Here is a 22,376-nt window from a genome sequence, read left to right on the forward strand (position 1 = left end):
TAAGTCCTAAACGCAACTTTTTTTTTTTTTTTTTAAAGTAGGCAGAGGCAGGCAGAGAGAGAGAGGGAAGCAGGCTTCCTGCTGAGCAGAGAGCCCGATGCGGGACTCGATCCCAGGATCCTGAGATCATGACCTGAGCCAAAGGCAGAGGCTTAACCCACTGAGCCACCCAGGCGCCCCTAAACGCAACTTTTTAAAGCACAGGTTTATCTTTTATTTAGTTTTCATTAGAATCTAACATAGATTTGAGGATGGGGAAAAAATAGATAAAATATGAACTTTATATATGTGAAAGTTTATATAAGAATTTGCTTATTTTCTTAAATAATAGTAACTTGGAAAAGAATACATTAAAATGCATTGTATCCGTATACCTCAAAAAAAAAAAAAAGAATCTAACATAGGATCTTGTACATTGTAGGGTCTTTTTTCATCCCATTACTCCCCATATTTTATTGGGACTCTGACCTCTACTGGCCACTCTGCCGGTCACTGATGCCATAGCACAGAACAAAACCATTCAGAGTCCTTGTTCTTAGGGAAATTCAACGCATATAAAATAGAAATGTGAATTACAATAAGATGTGAAGTGTGACATGGGAGGGGAATTCAGAGTATTAATATTGTTAGAGAATAAATAATTCTCTTTATTTTAGAATTAAGACTAGAATGTTTAATTTTGCCCGGAAGGCCTAAGCCAGCTGGGTCGCAGCCTCTCCTGCTCATCGGGTGTCACTGTCCCAGTGCGGGGGTGGGGGGGCGGGTAGCTTTAGGTCTTCAGAGGACCTTGCTCTCCTCTTCCTCAGGTCTTTGCTCCCCTGCTGTTCCTTCAGCCAGGAATGCTCCCCACTCCAACACCATCTGAGTCCCCCAGACTTCCCTGGTTACTTCCCCACAGTCTTCAGATCTCCATGGGAGAGTTAGTTCCTCAGGGACACCTTCCTTGAACTTACCACATCTAACTAAGTCTCCAAGTCTTCTCCTAGCTCCCCTGTGTTTCCTTGCTCTGCTTGTCACCATGTATAATTCCATGTGTTTATAATTAATGAATGTCTCCCTTCCCCAGGAGCCTCTAAGATCCGTGAGGGCAGGTCGCATTGTGCATGTCTCACTTTGTGGCACAGTGCCGGGCACGGAGAAGGTGCTCAACAAATATTTGTTGGGTGATTAAGTGAAGAAAGAAGTGATGAAGTGACCTTGACCTGAAAGCCCAAAAAGGGTTTGAGGGGAGGAGGAAGGATGAAGGCAAAAAATGGAGAGGATGTGGAGTTCGTTTCGTGACTCCACGGTCACATCTTGTGTATTATTAAAAGAGTTAAGTAGCATTGCCTCAAGTGGGAAAATGGAATATTAAGATGCTCTTGCTTTTGCTCAGATCAGCTGGAGAGCGGCACTTTAAAGTGGACTGGGTTCTAGGACAAACAGCTCTCCCAAGTCGAACTAACAGAATGCTTTCTCGTTTTCACAGAGCACAGTTCTGGGTAATACTTCCAGTTTACTCCTTCAGAATCTTTCTCATGTACCCCTGGCACAGCAACAGTTACTGAAGTTTGAGAATATTCCTACTAATAACGTAAGTCTGGAGTTAATTTTTTTAATTTTCTAATTCGTTCCCTTTCTAGATTCAGGCCCTATTGTTGATGACTTTTCACGTATGTAGCCTTTTCATGAGAGAATACCCTGCGGCCACAGGCAGAAGTCTCACTCTCTTTTCTTGTCTTGCAGAAACCCGGCTTACTTGGAGATCCCCCAGCCGTGGTGCTTCAAACCGCAGTGGGGATAGGGTCAGCACTTCCTTTGAAAACAGAGTTGGGTCATCATGGAGAAGCACATAAAAGTAAATGATACACATTTACTGAGAAGTCCGTAAACAGATTTGAGACTTAAGGGTGGTTTACGTATATCCTGTTTTTATTTACAGAAAGGTCAAAGTTGAGTTTTAGTCAGTCATTTAAAATTTTAAGAGCCCTCGTGCCTTTTCTATTTTTAATATTAGAGAACTATTGATAAGTTATTGATGGACTCGCTTCCATGCCAAGATCACATTTTCCCTGTTGGATATGCTTTAATATTTGATGAAGGTTCACAGCAGCATGAGGCAAAGACCTAGATCCCTGTGAGACTGACATGCTGCCCGCTGGGCCGACAACATATTACAGAGATACCCATTTAATTTTTGCCTGAATAAGAAACCCTAAGCTTTCAAGGAAATATGTGGTATTCTGATGTAAGCGTTGATGGTTTACTTGATTATAATAATTTTTTGAATGTGATCTCCAAACTTAGAAAAAGGAAATGATGACATGTGTACTTTGGGCTTCTGAAAAGATGACGAATTTAAACAAAACAATTATTTTTTAGAAAAACAAGAGCATGTGGTATATTTTAGCAAGATTTCTTATTTGAATGTGACTTTGAAAGGCACTTTCATTTGAAGTGTAATTGAAATTTGGTGATTATGCTGTGAAAAGCATATTATTATTTAATATTAATATTTATAATATTAACAATATTTAATATTAATATTATTATTATTACCACCAGTAATAATATTACCACCAGTAATAATAATAATAAGTCAGTTGAATATGGATAGCATATTTAACCTTGACATAAGAACAATGACTCAAACGATTAAATGAGTCCATCAGTTCTGACTGTTGGAATTGACTATGTGAATGCTGAACTAGGATACAGACAGGCGTAGAAATTTTTTGGTATGATGAGGTCTGTTCTAAAGTTAAATTTGTATCATCAAAAGCTTATACCCATGTTTATTATTTGTGTTGGATTAAAGAATAGGCCAGTTGCCTTAGCGTGCACTGCTTTAAGAACATTGAAAAAAATCAGTGTCCAAATAAATACATTGCTAAAAGAACTTAAGTAACTGCCTCTAAATATTAAGTACTAGAAATAATTAAATTTGCATAGTAAAATTATAAAATATAAATTTGACTTAAAGTAGTTATCAAAATTAGCTCTTTTCTCTTGATAGTGAACTAGAGATTTTTTACAAGTAGAATGGGTCAGACTTTTCCTATTAAAACTTTAATTTCCTCCAGAATTTTTTGTTATTTCCTGTAAATAAAAATGTAAAACTTTCATGTGTTAAATTTGGTGCGTATCTATTCACAAACATTGATGTTTTTTAAACAGTGGTGTGCTGATGTTTAAAAACCAGCTCTCTAGGTTTAAAAAGAAGAGTCTTGATTTTTACAGCATCTTTGGAGTTCTTTGTGTGAACACTACAACTCATAGCCAGTTGCCCACTGAATTCAGGAGCTGGGAAAAGATATGCACAGTCAGCTATTATGAACTGGTGCGAGTAAGCTGATTAAATGTATTATTAGATTTTTAAGTGTCAGAATTTTTTTAACTGAAAATTTATTTAATTATTCCCTTCAAATATGGAAGCAGGCAATTTTCAGTGATCGAGCATAAAAAAGAAGGCACCTGATACAACTTCAAGTGCCAAAAAATACATACATTTTCTCTCAAGGTCTAAAATATACAATTAAAATTTGGAATTAAAAAATATCCTTGACATTATCCCAGAAGTTGTTGAAAAATAAGAAAAGCACGATTGCTGATAGAGGTTTTTGTTTTTCTGTATAGGAACCTGCTGCTTTACAACCACTAACTTAGCTTTCTGAATGTAACTGTTCTCTAACAGATACAGAATAGACTTCTCCACATTTCCCCCATAAGTTAACAAAATCAGACTGTTGGGAATGACTCTTGTCTAACCAAAAGCTTCTTGTATTTGTGATTCCCTACAGCATCTAATCTGATTCCAACTCCAACAACGATAACAGCTGGCATGGGCATATTACCATTCTTTCCAAATCAGCACATTGCTGGACAAGCTGGGCCAGGCCATGGGAATACTCAGGAGAAACAGCCAGCCTCAGCGGGGAAGGCAGAAGGAAATTTCTCAGGGTCACAGGCTTATCTTCAGAGCTTTCCAAACCTTACAGCTGGAGGCTTGCTGACGGGACACCATAAGCCACAGCAAAGTCAGCCAAGAGGCACGGAGATAAGTTCAGGGGTAAGAAAACTATGTGCACGCCCGTGCATGGACACGTGCACACACACACACACACACACACTGCCTGTGTGTAGATACTATTTAGGAATATATGTATGTATGTATATTCTTTAAAATTATATCTTAAATTCTAATTTTAGAAGATTTTAAATTGGGGGTTATTTTACATGTGGTATAATTTACGAAGTATCCTGAAGCCTCTTAATTTTTAAATTTCAAAGAAAGTTAATAATAGACTTTGAGTATATAAATATGGATTATAAACTAGGTAATTGATATGTCAAGGACATGACTTTTTCATAGTGTGCATTTACTTCTCAAAACAGAAAATACTGCACTCTAAAAAAAAAAAAAAAAAAAAAAAACCAAAGTGCTGTTATTATAAGCAAACAAAAATCCATCTTTTGATAAGTGATGCTAGCTCATGTTTGGCCTTTGCTTCAGTACTTACCAGTTCATCTGTAAATAAGATAATTTGAGTAAAATGAGTTTAAATCTGTTATTTAAAATAATTTAAATACGGAATCTTTATCATAGATATTTGCTTTTCCAAAAAGTTCAAGATACTCAAAAATGCTTGATATTTTAGAAATGAAATATAAACTGAGTTCAAAATTTTATATTTTGGATAAAGCTTAAGAGTATCATTAATACTTATCCAATTTTATATTATTTATGAGGCTTTCTAAGTTAGTACTCTTCAAAATATGTTTTCTACTTTAAATGTATACTCTATAGCTAATTAAGGTAATATTGGAATATTTGAAGGCAAGACCAATTTTCTTTTATCTGAAAAATGTCAAAGTTATTTATTAAACTCTGGTCTGCACAAAAGAATCTAACCTCTGTTTTAATTCTGTAAGTTTCTACCCAGTTATTTTATTGATTCTTAGGCCAGTGACATCAGTAAATGTTATAACTGATAGGTAGAATAAAGTACATTTAATTTTTACTCACACCCTGAAATACCCTTTAGCATGTAAGTAGTATAAAACTCAGTTTATAAGCAGCATGTGAGGACAAAAAATTCATTTAGTTGGCCATTTTCAAATGTGAATAATACTGAATTTGGAGGAGTTTTTGCTGTCAATGAGTCGTCGCAGCAAGTATGGATAGAAGGTTCTGCAACTGTTCATTGAGAAAGCTAAGGGAATCCTTCTAGAATAAATTTTAAAAATTGACCTGCAGTATTAATTTCCTGGGTTATTGAAAACTAAACAAATAGAACTCATATATGAATATGCTGTATCTTTTTGAACAGAGAGCACCAGATCTTCAGAAAAGCTTGATTTGAGGTGATTCACATAATGGGCAGAGTCTATCAGGAAGAAAACAGCCAAAGTGGCGCAAGGCCTGGAAAACAGGGGGAGAGGATTGAGGGAAATGGTTACATGTAACTCAGAAAGGGAGGGCCAGCTCTATGTACATTAAAGAAACATACCCTCAGACTAGTCACATGGCATTTTGTGTTTCGTCAGTAGGCAGACCTAGTCCAATAAGTATGACATACAATAAAGCGAATTTAGGCTTAATATAACAAAGAGCGGCTAAAGCTTTCAAAGAAAGAATTAAACTCTGGTTTGAACATAGTTAAGCAGACCCCAGGTGAGCACTGGTACAGACTGTTGTAGAAGTGTCTTTCTGACAGTAGGGGTTTGAACCGGTTCAAGTAGGTTTTCCAAGAATCTTAACAAGATTTTTGATTTTGCTAGACATAATTGGTTTAACATGGCTTTAGGTTTTTAGACCTGCATTTTTAAGAATTTTTTTTTATTAAGGTATAATTGACATACAGCATATTAGTTTCAGGTATAAAACAATGATTTGACATTTGCATGTATTACAAAATGGTCCTCACCAAAAGTCTAGTTAACATCCGTTGCCATACATTGTTATAATTTTTTTTCTTGTGAGAACTTTTAAGATCTACTCTCTTAGCAACTTTCAAATATAAAACATGGTAATATTAACCATCATTGCCATGCTATACATTATATCCCCATGATCTATTTATTTCATAACTGGCAGTTTGTACCTTTTGACTTTTTTCACCCATTTCACCCACACTGCCTCTGACACCAACAATCTGCTTTTTGTATCTGAGCTGCTGCTGCTTTCTTTTTTATATTCTACATATAAGGGAGATCATATGGTGTTTGTTTTTCTCTATTTGACTTTTTTAAAAAGATTTTTTATTTTATTTATTTGACAGAGATCACAAGTAGGCAGAGAGGTAGGCAGAGAGAGGGTGAGGGAAGCAGGCTCCCTGCTGATCAGAAAGCCAGATGCGGGGCTCCATCCCAGGACCCTGGGATCATGACCTGAGTGGAAGGTAGAGGCTGGCTTTAACCCACTGAGCCACCCAGGGGCCCCTCTATTTGACTTTTTTCACTTAACATAATGCCCTCAAGGTCCATCCATGTTATCACAAATAAGATTTCCTTCTTATTAAAGGCTGAATATATACACACATTTTCTTTATTCATCCATCAAAGAGCACTGATGTTTTCGTGTCTTAGCTATTGGGAATAGTGCTGCAGTGAACATGAGAGTGCACTATCCCTTTGAGAAAGTGATTTCATTTCCTGTGAATATATACCCAGAAATGGGATTACTGAATCATATTTGGTAGTTCTATTTTTTATCATTTGAGGAACTTCTGTACCGTTTCCCTCAATGGCTGTATCAGTTTTCTCCCATTCAATAGATTGTCTTTTTATTTTGTTGATGGTTTCCTTTGCTGTGCAGAAGCTTTTTAGTTTGATGTAGTCCCACTTGCTTATTTTTGCTTTTGTTGCCCATACTTTTGGTGTCATGTCCAAAAAAATCATTGCCAAGATTAATGTCAAGGAAATTTTCCCTTTTATTTTCTTCTAGGGGTCTTATGGCTTCAGGTCTTCTCTTTAAGTCTAATCCAGTTTGAGTAAATTCTTATGTATGGTTTAAGATCCTGGTCCAATTTCATTCTTTAGTGTGTGGACATCCAGTTTTCCCAACACCGCTTATAAGAGAAACTGTCCTTTTCCATAGTGAATTCTTGACAAAGATTCGTCAAAGATTTGTTGACTATATATGTGTGTGTTTATTTCTGAGCGATCTCATTTGATCATGATGTACAGTCTGTGTATCATTGTATACAGTTGTATACAGTAAATGTATTGTTGTAATCTGGATTGGTAATATTTTGTTGAGGACTTTTGCCTGATATCCCAGTATCAGGGATATTGGTCTGTAGTTTTATTTTCTTGCAGAGTTCTTATCCGGCTTTGTTGGGCATTAATTTTTCTTTAAATAAATGTCTGGTAGAATTCACCAGTGTAACCATCTGGTCCTGATATTTTCACTCTTGGGAGGTTTTTGATTACTTCTTTTATCACTCTTGGTCTGATAAGATTTTCTATTTCTTTATGATTGTTCTTGGTAGGTTGTAAGTTTCTGGGAATTTATCCATTTTTTTTTCTGGGTTATCCAATTTGTTGGCATGTGTTTCTTGGTACTAGTCTCTTATGATCCTTCATATTTCTGTGGTGTCGGTTTTAATGTCTCCTCTTTCATTTGTAACTATTTGTATCCTCTCTTTTTCTCTTGGTTAGTCTAGTTAAAGGTTCTTCTGTTTTATTTATCTCTTCAAAACCCTAACACTTAGTTTCATGGATTTTTCTAGTCTCTTTTATTTCTGTTCTAATCTTTATTATTATCCCCTTACTGCTAATTGTGGGCTTAGTATGTTTTTCTTTTTCTAGTTCTTTGATGTGTAATGTTAAGTTGTCTGAGATCTTTTTTTTCTTTTTGTAGGCATTGCTATAAGCTTCCCTCTTAGGACTGCTTTTTGCTATATTCCATAAGTTTTGATGTGCTATATTTCCATTTTCATTAGTCTCAAGATAATTTTGACTTCTCTTTTGATTTCTTCAACCTGTCGGTTGTTCAGAAGTATGTTGTTCAATTTCTATGCATCTCTGAATTCTCCAGTTTCCCTCCTGTGATTCTAGTTTCATACCATTGTGGTCACAGGAATACTTGATAGGATTTCAATATTCTTATATTTGTTCAGACTTGTTTTGTGATCTATATTTAGATCTGCATATGATCTACATTTTTTTTCTTTTTTTCTCTCTGTCTCTCTTTTTCTCTTTCTGCTTCTGCTTTTGGTGTCAGACCCAAAAACCTATTGACAAATTCAGTATCATGAAGCATTCTACCTAAGCTTTTAAGAGTTTTATAATTTTAGTTCTTGCATTTTAGATCTTTGACCTTTGAGTTAATTTTTGTATGTGGTGTAAGGTGAGAATCCAGTTTATCCTTTTACATGCAATATCCAGATTTGTCAGCATTTTTGTTGAAAATACTGTCCTTTCCCCATTGAATAATCTTGACACTTTTGACAAAAGTCATTTAAGCACATATGCAGGGACTGACTTCTGGGTTTTCTATTCTATTCCATTTGTCTGTATGTCTGTCTTTATGCCAGTATTACACTGTTGAGATTACTGTGGCTTTATAGTAAGTTTGAAATCACAAAGTATGAGCCTTCCATTCTTGTTCCTATTTTTCACCTTTTTCAACATTGTTTTGACTATTTGGGGTCCCTTGAAATTCCACATTATTTTAGGGTGGATTTTCTTTTTCTGCAGAAGAAGTTGGAAGTTTGATAGGGACTAAACTGAATCTCTACGTCACTCTGGTTAATACTGACATTTTAACAATATGTCTTCTAATCCATGAACATGGGATAACTTTCCTTTTATTTATGTCTTTTTAATCCATCAATGTTTTAAAAAATGTTTTTAAAGATTTATTTTAGAGAGCTGGGAAAGGGGCAGAGGGAGAGAGAGAATCTCAAGCAGAGTCTACACCGAGTACAGAGCTCCACACAGGGCTTGATCTCAGGACCCCAAGATCATGACCTGAGCTGAAACCAAGAATTGGACACTCAAGCAACTGAGACACCCAGGTTCCCCCGTTTTTATAAAACATTTTTAATATTAAATACTTATATTTAATATTTATATGATATATTTAATATAGCATATTCAAAATATTAGTTCAAAATGGATATATACACTGAACTATTAAGATATTTTACATTCTTTGGTACTAACTCTTTGAAATTTAGTGTATATTTTACATTCCACATACATCTCAGTTTAAATTGTCTACTATTTCTTAGGCTCAGTAGTCATGTGTAGTTAGTAGCTACCATGGTGGATTTTCATGGCTAATCCCTCACTTTATTGAGATTCTGCTTAAATATCACTTTCAGCCATGTTGTGTAGTTTTTAGTGAGTATTTTTCTTCTTTGGTTCAGTCACTCCTTTTTTTTTGTTCAGTTAATTCTTAAATATTTTATCCTTTTTGATTCTGTTGTAAATGGAATTATTTTCTTAATTTTCTTTTTGGATTATTCATTGTTAGTGTATAGAAATGAAACTAATTTTTGTATGTTGATTTTATATCCTGCAACTTTGCTGAATTCATTTAGTCTAATAGTTTGTGTATGTGTAGTACTTACCGTTTTCATGCATTCGCAAGCGGAAATTACTTCTTCCACTCTGGTTTGGATGTCTTTTATTTCTTTTTCCTACTTATTTGCTCTGACTAAAACATCCAATATTATGTTGAACAGAAGTGGTGAAAGCAGACAGCTTTGTCTTGCTCTTTATGTTAGAGGGGAAGATTTCAGTCTTTCACTATTGAGTATGATGTTGACTTCTGTTTTATTAAGGTAGCTTCCTTCTGTGCTAACTTTGCTGAGTGTGTTTCATTTTATTTTGTTTTTTAAAGACTTTATTTGTTTATTTGAATGAGAGAGAGCACACAAGCAGGGGGAGCAGCAGAGAGTGAGGGAGAAGCACGCTCCTTGCTGAGCATGGAGTCCAATGCGGGGCTCAATCCCAGGAGCCTGAGATCATGAGCTGAGCTGAAGGCAGATGTTTAACTGACTGAGCCACCCAGGTCCCCTGAGTGCATTGAATTTTAATCATGAAAGCATGTTAAATTTTGTCAAATGCTTTTTCTGCATCAGTTGAGGTGACTGTGGTTTTTTTTCTCCATTCTGTTAATATAGTGTATTTTGCTGAATGACTTTTGTACCTTGAATCGTCCTTGCATTTTAGGAGTAAATCCCAGTTGGTTATGACGTATAATCCCTTTAATAATCAACTCAGTTTGGTTTGCTAGTGTTTTGTCAATGGTTTTGGCACCAATATTTATAAGGGAAATTTATCTGTGGTTCTCTTTCTTTTTTGTGGTGTCTCTCTGGCTTTGGTACTAGGACAATGCTGAAAGTATTCTCCTTCAGTTTTGTGGAAGATTTTGAAAAGAATTGGCATTAATTCCTCTTTAAATGTTTTATTGAATAGTGATTCGAAGGAGCACATGCACCCCAATGTTTATAGCAGCAATGTCCATAATAGCCAAAATATGGAAAGAGCCCAGATACCCATCAACAGATGAATGGATAAAGAAGCAGTGGTGTGTGTGTGTGTGTGTGTGTGTGTGTGTGTGTGTGTGTGTTTGTACACATGTGCATAGGCAGTAGAATGCTACTGAGCCACCAAAAAAATGAAACCTCAACATTTGCAATGACATGGATGGAACTAGAGGGTGTTATGCTAAGTGAAATAATCAGAGAAAGACAAAGATATGATTTCACTCATATGTGGAATTTAAGAGACAAAGCAGATGAATATAGAGGAAGCGAAGAAAAAATAAAATAAGACAAAATCAGAGAGGAAGACAAACCATAAAAGACTCTTCACTCCAGGAAAAAGTGTTGCTGAAGGGAAAGTGGTGGTGGGGTGGGGGTAGTGATGGGGTAAATGTGTGATGGTCATTAAGGAGGCCACTTGATCGAATGAGCACTGGGCGTTGTATGCAACTGATGAATCATTAAACTCTACCTTTAAAACTAATACACTATATTAATTAATTGATTTTAAATTGGAAATAAATATTTCATTGAATTACCCAGTGAAGCCATTTGGCCCAGGGCTTTTTTTGTTGTTATTGATACACTTTTTTTTTTTAAATAAGTGATTTTCTTTCATAGCTAGAGTTGAGAACCCTGATAAGATAGAATCTGATTATCTTGGCAATTTAAGTACGTTAAAGACAAAATCTTAGAGTACCTTCCTGGCTACATTTTCTCAGTCTTTGAATTTTCTCTAGGGCACCATCTTTCATCATGCTATATATTTTCCTTTGGCAAATATGTAATGGTGTTAGCTCCTACCTAGAATTTTATGTTTCCATCTTAGACTTCTTTTGAGCTATCATATCTACTTAACTGGGAATTTTTTCTTTTTTTTTTAAGATTGTATTTATTTATTTGACAGACAGAGATCACAAGTAGACAGAGAGGCAGGCAGCAAGAGGGGGAAGCAGACTCCCTGCTGAGCAGAGAGCCCGACGCAGAACTTGATCCCAGGATCCTGGGATCATGACCTCAGCTGAAGGCAGAGACTTTAACCCACGGAGCCACCCAGGCGCCCCTTAATTGTGAATTTCTTAACGGAAGTCTTCTTGTCCTACTCATTTTAGTATTATCAATGCTTACCACAGCACTGAATGGTAAACATTCAGTAAGCATCTTTGAATAAATACATCTGTATCTGTGATTTATCTATCACAAGCAAATCTGGACTTCTTTGAGTCTTATAAAGATGTACAGGACAGATTTCTCAATCCAAATACAATAATATTGACCAGATAAGGAAGAAATAAAAGGAGTTGTTTATTGGGTTTTTTCTCAAATATAGAAATAAACACTTGATATTATATTTCATTCTGTTCAGGGAACAAAACAAAAATTAACTAGAAATGAAAACTTAGCTTCTAGCTTTAATTATAGTAACCTAAATTGTTTTATTTTTAAAAAATTTTTTTACTAACAGAGAGTTGAAAAGTAAAAAATTCCATCAGTACAAAACAAAATGATCTGAAGAATCAGCCCTTTTCTTCTGTTAAATGCTAGAACGCTTATACTTAATTATATAAAATTTACTGATATATTTTCAAGAAGTGTGAATTTCTAGGGTTATCTTCTAAATGTGGATTTGGATTTTATTAAATCCACTTATTTTGTTTGGTATTACTTTTAGAACCAGAAATGCGTAAGCTTTCCTTTATCATTTGGCTGTAGCCATACACTATAAAAATCCAAGTAGGAAAATGTAGATAACATATTTCTGGAAATAAGGTATGGGATTTGCTTTTTCTTGTGAACTAATTCTCTCCTAGTTCCAATGAAAAGAATTTACAAGAATGCCTTTAATTCTCTTTCAGTTCTAAAGTTCTAGGGTAGTTTAAAAAAAACTAATTGAAAAAATAAGTGGTGTGTGATCATTTTAATCACTATCCAGAAATACTCCATAACTTTATATGTTCAAACATTGGGTTCTACAAATTTTTACTACACTAAACTAGATTTACTGAAGAGTAAGTATTTCTCTACTTTTTCTGCATTTATATTTTCCTGTACCTCTGATTAAATACCTACTGTTTAATTTTTGATAAATAGGTGGCCTCTAAGAATCAGACTTCACTATTGGGAGAACCACCAAAAGAAATACGGCTCAGTAAAAATCCATACCTGAACTTGGCAAGTGTGTTGCCCAGTGTGTGCTTATCATGTAAGTAAGAGCTCAGTATTAATATTTTGGAGTTTTATTAAATACTTTCCATAATCAGTCTTACTCTAATTAAATGGAAGCAAATAATGCTTATTGGCCATGAAAGCCTAAATTATGACCTCATCTTTAAATTAAACAATAACCAAAATTAAGACACTTAAATTGTATTTTAACTATTTAAGGAAACATCTTTTGTAATATTTTATTAAGAATATAATAAATTGGGACGCCTGGGTGGCTCAGTTGGTTAAGCAGCTGCCTTCGGCTCAGGTCATGATCCCGGCGTCCTGGGATCGAGTCCCACATCGGGCTCCTTGCTCCGCGGGGAGCCTGCTTCTCCCTCTGGCTCTGCCTGCCACTCTGTCTGCCTGTGCTCACTCTCGCTCTCTCTCTCTGACTAAATAAAAAAAAAAAAAAGAATATAATAAATTTATTGAATTAGTGAATCATAATAGAAAATCTGGCAAGAGAATTCTTGGCAATACTATAATGCTGTATAATACATATAGAATCATTTGTATTCTAAATCTATTTCTAAAATAGAGATTTAAACCTCTACATATCTCATATATCCAGAATATTTGCAAACTATCCCCCCAAAACTGTGAGCTAATGATAATAAGCAGAAGTTGAACTCTTATTTACTTTTTTGGAAGACTTTCTCAGGCCTTCAATTAAGGTAAATTATTAAATATAGTTTTAAGAGAAAATCACAAATGTGTGTTTGAAGCACTAGGATATTCACTACAATGTTGGTTGTCAATAGTGTAACTGAAAAGTGCCTTAATATTCCTCAACAGGGGAATGGTTAAATAAAAAAATAGTTCATCAGAAAATGGAATACAACACAACTCTTTGTTATAGTTGAGGGAGAGCTACATGTACTAATACAAAATTCTCTAAAGCAAATTAAGTAGAAAAAGTCAACGTGTGCCTCAAATGATTCCATTTATGTTTGTTTAAAACTATGTATTCTTTTTTTTAACTATATATTCTTACATGTACATATTTAATGTGTAAATGCATACAGTAAATCTGGGAAAATAAATTCTAAACTGTTACCTCTGGGGAAAAAAGAATAGAGTTAAGAGAAATGAAATAATATATATGCTCTGTATTTTATAAAGTATCCTCTTGTACCTCGACATTAATTTGTAATTTTTTAAAAGAGCCAGAAAAAAAATTTAATGTGCTTCCTCTATATCCACTGCATTTTTTACCTGGTCTAAAATTGATGGTTACAACTATTGCATTAATAAGAGGGATTAGTTTACATTTTGTTTGCCTTCTTTTAGAGATTAGACATGTATCTTAAAAATGTTTCCATCAAAATTATCTATCCATTGGACAAACTTCCATGTTCAGTTGCTTTAAATGAACAAGACAGCATCATATACTGTATATCCTCCCCCTGGGGGATAAGAACTATAGCTATATGGAGGCAAATGAAAATCTGTTGAATTAATGAGTTTTGTACTTTGTTTATAATTGATAACAAAACAACTTTTGGCTAAAAATATTGAAATTTAACTTTAGCCCCTGCAAGTAAAACCACTCTGCAGAAGACTGGAATTGCAAGCAATATTCTGGATGCAATCTCTCAGGGAAATGAATCACAACACACATTGGAGAAGTGCATTTCTTATTCCCAGCCCTTTGGTGATTATGCACAGGTAAGTGATCCTCAAGTTTTGATGATATCTAGAAAAATTGGTTCAACTGTATATTGAGTTCATTGAATATGAAAATGTGATTCCTGTGATATCATAGGAAAGTAAAATTGCATTAATCTACACAATATTCCTTGCTCATTTGGGATTTTAGGACATATTCAAGCAACACTGATATTTACCTAGATATTTATGCTAGATATTTACCTCTTTGTGTTTACACTAGTGGTCAACAAACTATAGACCAAATCCAGCCCACCGCCTGTTTTGTAAGTAAAGTTCTACTGGATACAGCTGTGTCCATTCATTTACATATTGTCTATGTTGCAGTTATGCCACAATGGTAGAGTTGAATAGCTGCAAGAGAGACCATATGACCCATAAGATTAAACATTTATTAAATATTTACTGGCTCTTTACAGAAAAACTGCTGACTTGTGGTATATACCAATGTACACCTGACTAAAGAACTCAAGGAGATGTCCCTGTTCTTCTCCACTGCTTACGGATTACAGGCACACAACCATAATGACGGGCGCTATTAGGCTAACATTTAAACCAATCAATCACTAACATAAAAAAAATATTATATTCCAAAGGTATATTGTACCATTACTTAAATATGTCAATTTTACTTTGGCCTTTTCTCCTTCAGGTCATTCTCCATGGCTTAAGCTGAGAGTATATATCATGTTAGCAGTATATGATGATATAATCCTGGGGGTCTTGTAATGAACTATCCTTGTTCTGATTCTTTCTTATTTCTCAGCACATCAGCTGCTTCTCAGCTCTGCCCTATCTGCAGCAGCAGTGCTTCCACTTTGATTTCCTTGGAGCACCTGTGTTTGCCTCATCTCTCTCTAATAACCTTTAGAACAGAAAACCTGTATGAATTCACTTGGAACAATCGATGCCTCCTGATGCTTTTATGATAGGGTACTAGAAACACAGGTGAAATAGATTCTGTAAGAATGGTGCAGCTGGATATTAGAATAATATGTAATAAAGTCTCTTATATACCTGTGGAAAGGTGGAGAAATATAGGTTGGAAGATGATGTGATTAGGTACCAACAGACGTATATCCAAGGAAGAGTAATCATGAATTAATACAACCTGGAAAGCATTCCCTCATATGTTTCATAAGACTCCATTTTTCTTCCTTTATTAATTCACATTTTAAGAAATCAAGGTGAGGACATTAATTGACATTAATTGTATGCTAATTATATTTACAGATGACAAAACCCAAGGAAATTATCAGAGATCTGTAAAATTTGTAAATTGATAGTTCTGTAAATTAGAAACAGCCTAAATTTTCAATAATTTTTAATACTAAGTACATAAATTATCATATTAATTCCAGAAATACAATGCAAATAGTAAAGATCAAGTAAAACACTATGTAAATACATGGTAAATATTTCATAATCTATTGTTCATTTTAAGAATTTATAAATTATAGTCCTGTACAATTCTAGCTTTTTGTTCCTTTACAAAGAGCAAAATTTACTTTCATAAATGGAAGCACAGTAAACTTTAAAAAAAATTTAAACATGTATAATTTAACTTTTTATATAGCTTTTTAATTTTTTATCACTTTATTTTATGATAAGAATACTCCTTACTCTCCATCCCCCATGCCCCCCACCACCCGTAACCATCAGTTTGTTATTTATAGTTAGGAGTCTGTTTCTCGATTTGTCTTTTTCCCTTTGCTCATTTGTTTTGTTTCTTAAATTCCATATATGGAATGAGTGAGATCATATGGCATTTGTTTTTCTTTGACTTCTGTTGCTTAGCTTAATACAGTCTAGCTCTATCCATGTTGCTGCAAATGGCAAGATTTTGTTCTTTTTTATGGCTGAATAATATTCCATTGCATGTATATAACATATGTTCTTTATCTATTGGTGGACACTTCCATAGTTTGGGCTGCTTTTGTAGTTTGGCTATTATAAATAATGCTGCAATAGACATAAGGGCGCATGTATCCCTTTTCTTAGTGCTTTTGTATTGGGGGGTAAATACCCAGTTGTATAACTCCTGGATTATATAGTAGTTCTATTTTTAACATTTTGAGGCATCTCCATACTGTTTTCCAGATTGGCTGTACCAGTTTGCATTCCCAACAAGAGTGCACAGGGCTTCCTTTTTCTTCATATCCTTGCTCATACTTGGTGTTTCTTGTGTTTTTCTGTTTTAGCCATTGTGACAGGTGGGAGGTGATAATCTCATGTAGTTATAATTTGCATTTCCCTGATGATAAGTGATGTTGAACATCTTTTCACATGTATGTTATCCATTTGTATGTCTTCTTTGGAGAAATATCTTTTCATGTCTTTTGCCCATTTCTAAATGGGTTATTTGGTTTTGTTATGTGTTGAGTTGTGTCAGTTCTTTATGTATTTTGGATACTAACCCTTTATCAGATATGTCATTTGTAAATATCTTCTCCCATTCAGTAGGTTTGCCTTTTAGTTTTGTTGATTGCTTCCTTTGCTGTGCAGAAGCTTTTTATTTTGGTGTAGTCCCAGTTATTTATTTTTGCTTTTATTTCTCTTGCCTCAGGAGACATTTAGAACTGTGTTGATGTGGCCAGTGTCAGAGAGATTACTGCCTGTGTTCTCTTAAAGGATTTTTATGGTTTCAGGCCTCACATTTAGATCTTTAATGCATTTTGAGTTTATTTTTGTGTATGATGAAATAAAGTGGTCCAGTTTCATCCTTTTGCCTGTTGCTGTGGTTTTCCCCATCACCATTTGTTGAAGAGACTGTCTTTTCCCATTGTATATATATTCCCCCTCTGTTGAAGATTGGTTGTGGGTTTATTTCCAGGCTTTCTGTTCTATTCTATTGATCTGTGTGTCTGTTTTCATGCCAGTGCCATACTGTTTTAATCACTACCACTTCGTAATATAACTTGAAATCTAGATCGTGATACCTCCAGTTTTGTTTTTCTTTTTCAAGACTAGTTTTGACTATTTGGGGTCCTTTGTGGTTCCTAAAAAATTTAGGATTATTTGCTCTGGTTTTGTGAAAAGTGCTTTTGGTATTTAAGAGGGATTGATTAAACCTGAAGATGGGTTTGGGTAGTGTGGACATTTTAACAGTCTTGGCTCTTCCTATCTATGAGCATGGAATGTCTTTCCATTTCTTTGTATTGTCTTGAGTTTATTTCATCAATATTTTATAGTTTTCAGAATTCAGGTCTTTCTTTGGTTAAGTTTCTTCCTAGATGTTTAATGTACTTGGTGCAATTGTAAATAGGATTGTTTTCTTTTTTTTTTTATTTTTAAAAGATTTTATTTATTTATTTGACAGACAGAGATCACAAGTAGGCAGAGAGGCAGGCAGAGAGAGAGGGAGGAAGCAGGCTCCCTGCTGAGCAGTGAGCCCGATGCAGGGCTCTATGCTAGCACCCTGGGATCATGACCTGAGCCGAAGGCAGAGGCTTTAACCCACTGAGCCACTCAGGCGCCCCAGTAGAATTGCTTTCTTATTTTCAGTTTCTGCTGCTTCATTATTAATGTATAGGAATCCAACAGGTTTCTGTACACCGATTTTATATCCTGCAACTTTACTAAATTTATCATTTCTGGTAGCTTTTTGGCGGAATCTTTAATGTTTTCTATATATAGTGTCATGCCATCTGCAAATAGTGAAGGTTTTACTTCCTTACCAATTTAGATGACTTTTACTTCTTTATGTTGTCTTAATGCTGTGGTGAGGACTTGCAGTTCTATGTTGAATAAAACTGATGAGGGTGGACATACTTGTCTTGTTCTTGATCTTAAGGGAAAAGCTCTCAGTTTTCCCCCATTAGGTGTGGTATTTGCTGTGGGTTTTTCAAATAAGGCCTTTATTATCTTGACATATGTTCCCTCTAGACCTACTTTGCAGAGAAGTTTTTATTATGAATGGATGTTGTACTTTGTCAAATGCTTTTTCTGCATCTATTGAAATGATCATATGGTTTTTATCCTTTCTTTTACTGATGTGATATATCACTGTGATTATGAATATTGAACCACCCTTTCATCTGGGAATAAATTCCACTTGATTGTGGTACATGATTTTTAAAATATATTTTATTGGATTCAGTTTTCTAACATTTTGTTGAGGATTTTTGCATCTATATTCATGAGAGATACTGGCCTATAATTCTCTCTCTCTCTTTCTTTTAATTTTTTTTTTTTGTGGTATCTTTATGTCATTTTGTTATCAGGGTGATATTGGCCTCATAAAAAGGACCTAGAAGTTTTCCTTCCTCTTCTATTTTTTGGACTAGTTTGGGAAGAATCAATATTAACTCTTTTTCAAATGTTTAGTAGAAAAAAATAAAAATAAAAAAATTAAAATGTTTAGTAGAGTTTGCCTGTAAAGCCGTCTGGTCCTGGACTTTTATTTTTTGGCAGTTTTTTGGTTACTGATTCAATCTCCTTACCAGTACCTGGTCTGTTCAGATTTTCTATTTTTCCATAACCTAGTTTTGGTAGAATATATGTCTCTAGGAATTTATCAGTTTGTCCTAAGTTGCCCAATTTGTTGACATATAGGCTTTCATAATATTCTTTTAGAATTGTTTGTATTTCTGTGGTGTTGGTTGTTATTTCTCCTCTTTCATTAGTAATTCTGTTTATTTGGTTCTCTTGCTCTCTCATGGGCCTTGCTAAGGGTTTATCAATTTTTATGGGTTTTTAAAATTTAATTAAAAAAAATTTTTATAAACATATAAAGGATTTATCAATTTTATTGATCTTCTGAAAGCTCCTGACTTCATTGATCTGTGCTATTTTTGTTGTTGTTGTTGTTTTCGTTTCTGCATCATTTATTTCTGCTCTAATCTTTACTCCTACCTTTTACTGGGATTTGGGTTTGTTCTTCTTTTTCTAGATTCTTTAGGTATAATGTAAGGTTGTGATTTTTCTTGCTTCTTAAGGTAGGGCTGTGTTGCCATAAACTTTCTTCTTAGAACCACTTTTGCTGTATCTCAAAGATTTTGAGCCATTCTATTTTCATTTTCATTTGTTTTCATGTAGTTATTGATTTTTTTTTAATTACTTGGTTGACCTATTCATTGTTTAATAGCATGCTGTTTTAGCCTCCCAAGTATTTGTGCTCTTTCCAGATTATTTTTGGTGGTTAATTTCTAATTTCATAGTGTTGTGGTCAGAAAACATGCATGGTATACCTTCAGTTTTTTGAATTTGTTGAGACTTGTTTTGTGGCCTGGAGAATGTTCCATATGTGCTTGCAAGAATGTATATCCTGCTGTTTTAGGATGGAATGTTCTGAAAATGTCTGTTAAATCCATCTGGTCCAGTGAGACATTCAAAACAAATTGTTTCCTTACTGATTTTCTGTTTGAATGGTCTGCCCATCAATGCAAATGGGGTGTTAAGGTCCCCTACCATTATTGTATGACTATCAATTGTTCCCTTTATGTTTGTTATTAACAGTTTTATGTATTTGGATGCTCCCATATTGGGTGCATAAATAAATACCATTGTTATATCCTCTTATTGGATCGTCCCTTTATTCTTATACAATGTCCTTCTTTGTCTCTTGTTACAGTCTTTGTTTTAAAGTCTATTTTTCTGATATAAGCGCTGCTACCCTGACTTTGTTTTGCATGATAAATATTTCTCCATCACTTTAAATCTGCAGATGTCTTTTGGTCTGAAATGAGTCTCTTGTAGGCAGCATATAGATGGGTCTTGTTTTTTAATCCATTCTGGCACCCTGTGTCTTTTGTTCGGAGCATTTAGTCCATTTACTTTCAAAGTACTATGGATAGACATGTGATTATTGCGATTTTGTTTCTAGTTTTGTGATTTTTTTTAAAAAAATGGGTTTTCTCTAATTCTTCTCTTGCTCTTATGGTTTATTGGCTTTATTTAGAGATATATTTGGATTTCTTTCTCTTTATTTTTGCATATCTATTACTGATTTTTGATTTGTGGTTACCATTAGGTTTGCATGTAGTATCTTTTGCATATAGCAATTTCTATTAAGTTGATGGTCACTTAAGTTTAAACCCATTCTTTACTCCTCTCCCCACACCTGACCCCCCACATTTTAGGTATATGGTGTTGTATTTTACATCCTTTTATTTTAGGAATCCCTTGACCAATTTTTACAGATATATTTATTTTTACTGCTTTTGTGTTTTTTACTCCTCCTACTCTCTCTATGGTTTTCCTTTCCATTCAAAGAGTTTGTTTTTCAACTTTAATATTTCTTATAGGACTGGTTTAATGGTCATGAACTCCTTTAGTTTTTGTTTGTATGAGAAACTCTACTCTCCTTCTATTCAGAATGATAGCCTTGCTGGAGAGAGTATTCTTGGTTGCACTTTTATTTTCTTTTAGCACTTTAAATATATCCTATCACTCTCTTCTGTCCTGCAAAGTTTCTATTGAAAAATCCTGATAATGTTATAGAGTTTCCCTTGTATGTAACTGTTTTCTTTTCTCTTGTTGCTTTTAAAACTTTTTCTTTATTGCTACGTTTTGCCATTTTAATTACTTTATTTTTTGGTGTGGACCTCCTTGGGTTGAATTTTGGAGGGAAGCTCTTTGTGCCTCCTGAATCCAGGTATCTCTTTTCTCCCCCAGATTAGGGAAGTTTTCAGCCATTATTTCTTCAAATAAGTTTTCTGTCCCGTTATCTCTCTTTCCTTCTGAGATCCCTATAATACAAATGTTATTACACTTGACAAAATCACTGAGTTCCCTATGACAGTTCTCAATTTGCATAATTTTCTTTCCTCTCCTTTGCTCAGTTTGGTTACTTTCCATTACTTGTGTTCCATTTCATTAATTCATTCCTCTGCTTCATCAAGCCTATTTATTCCACCAAATGTATTTTTAATTTAATTTATTGTGTTCTTGGTCCCTGATTGGCTCTTTTTTTTTTTTTAATCTCTGTGCTAAGGGTCTCCCTGATGTCCTCTTGTCTCCAGTCCAGGGAGTATCCTTGTGATTATTACTTTATATTCTCTATCAGGCACATTATATATGTTTTGCTTTGGTCTCTTGCTTGGTTTGGTCCTGTTCTTTCATTTGGGACATTTTTCTCTATCTTCTAATTTTGTTTGATTTTGCCTATTTCTCTCTGTTAGGAAAGTCAGCTACTTCTTTTGCTCTTAACAATAAAAGCCTTATGAAGAATAGATCCTTTAGTGCCCACAATGCAGTGTTCCCTGTTGCCCATGACCTGGTGCTTTAAGGAGTATCTCCTATGTGCGTTGCATGTGCTATGCTGTTGAGTTGTGGCCTCTTTTTCCTTCAGTCCAGTTGTTCTCTGGTCTTCTGGGGGAGAGGCCCACAGTGCCAGGAGTGAGGGATGTATGACTGAGAAGGATGGATCCACTGAAGGTTGGGATGGGGGTGGGGGGGGCGGCATGGATTGATGTAAACAAGTTAGGTAAGAAGTGTCTATACTGCTCTGGTTCCCGCAGGTAGCTGTTATTTATGCTGGGTGCAGGGGAGGGAATGATGCCTGCCAGCTCCTTTGTTCCTAGAGGGGTCTCCCCATGATCCCTACTCCAGGCCATGCTCTGAGATGAGAAACCACTGTCCTTCCTGTCTGCCCCAGCGTTTTCAAACTGCTGGTTCTACACCATATCTGCTTGGGCTCTTTATCGTCCTGTCTTTTTCAGGGTGGGGGCTCTGCTCCTTAACACCATCGAGGCTCTCCAAGAGCCAAGCTGGCTGATTTTTAAAATTCCAGATCTTAAGTCCTGATGATTTTAAGAACCACAAAATTTGGCCTTCTGAATTTCAAAAACAAATATTATGGAGATTCATCCTCTTCATTTGTGAGCGCCCCAGTGTGAAAGTCTGTTTTCAGCCTTTCTCTGTACCATTGGCTTCCTCCCTACCAGGATACAGTCCTTTCACTCCAGACCATGTCTTTGCCCTTCCTCCTTCTTCACTGTGACCTCTTCCTGCCTTTAGTTGTGGAGTTCTGCCAGTCTTCAGGTCATGTCATGTAAATATACACTGATACAGATGTTATCT

The 22,376-nt window shown here is 35.0% G+C and overlaps 1 protein-coding gene across 2 annotated transcripts in view; it reads left to right on the forward strand.

Moving 5' to 3' along the window:
* Nucleotides 1–22,376, forward strand: part of RAVER2 (ribonucleoprotein, PTB binding 2) — a 91,448-nt gene that overhangs the window by 49,614 nt on the left and 19,458 nt on the right. For both annotated transcript variants that reach the window (XM_082687843.1, XM_082687842.1), the window contains exons 7-11: nucleotides 1,469–1,573; nucleotides 1,726–1,837; nucleotides 3,780–4,048; nucleotides 12,570–12,681; nucleotides 14,218–14,354. In XM_082687843.1, coding sequence (XP_082543969.1) covers nucleotides 1,469–1,573; nucleotides 1,726–1,837; nucleotides 3,780–4,048; nucleotides 12,570–12,681; nucleotides 14,218–14,354 — 735 coding nt within the window. The remainder of the gene's footprint in view (nucleotides 1–1,468; nucleotides 1,574–1,725; nucleotides 1,838–3,779; nucleotides 4,049–12,569; nucleotides 12,682–14,217; nucleotides 14,355–22,376) is intronic.

This window comes from Mustela nivalis (genome assembly GCF_964662115.1).
Source record: "Mustela nivalis genome assembly, chromosome: 10".
NCBI lineage: Eukaryota > Metazoa > Chordata > Mammalia > Carnivora > Mustelidae > Mustela > Mustela nivalis.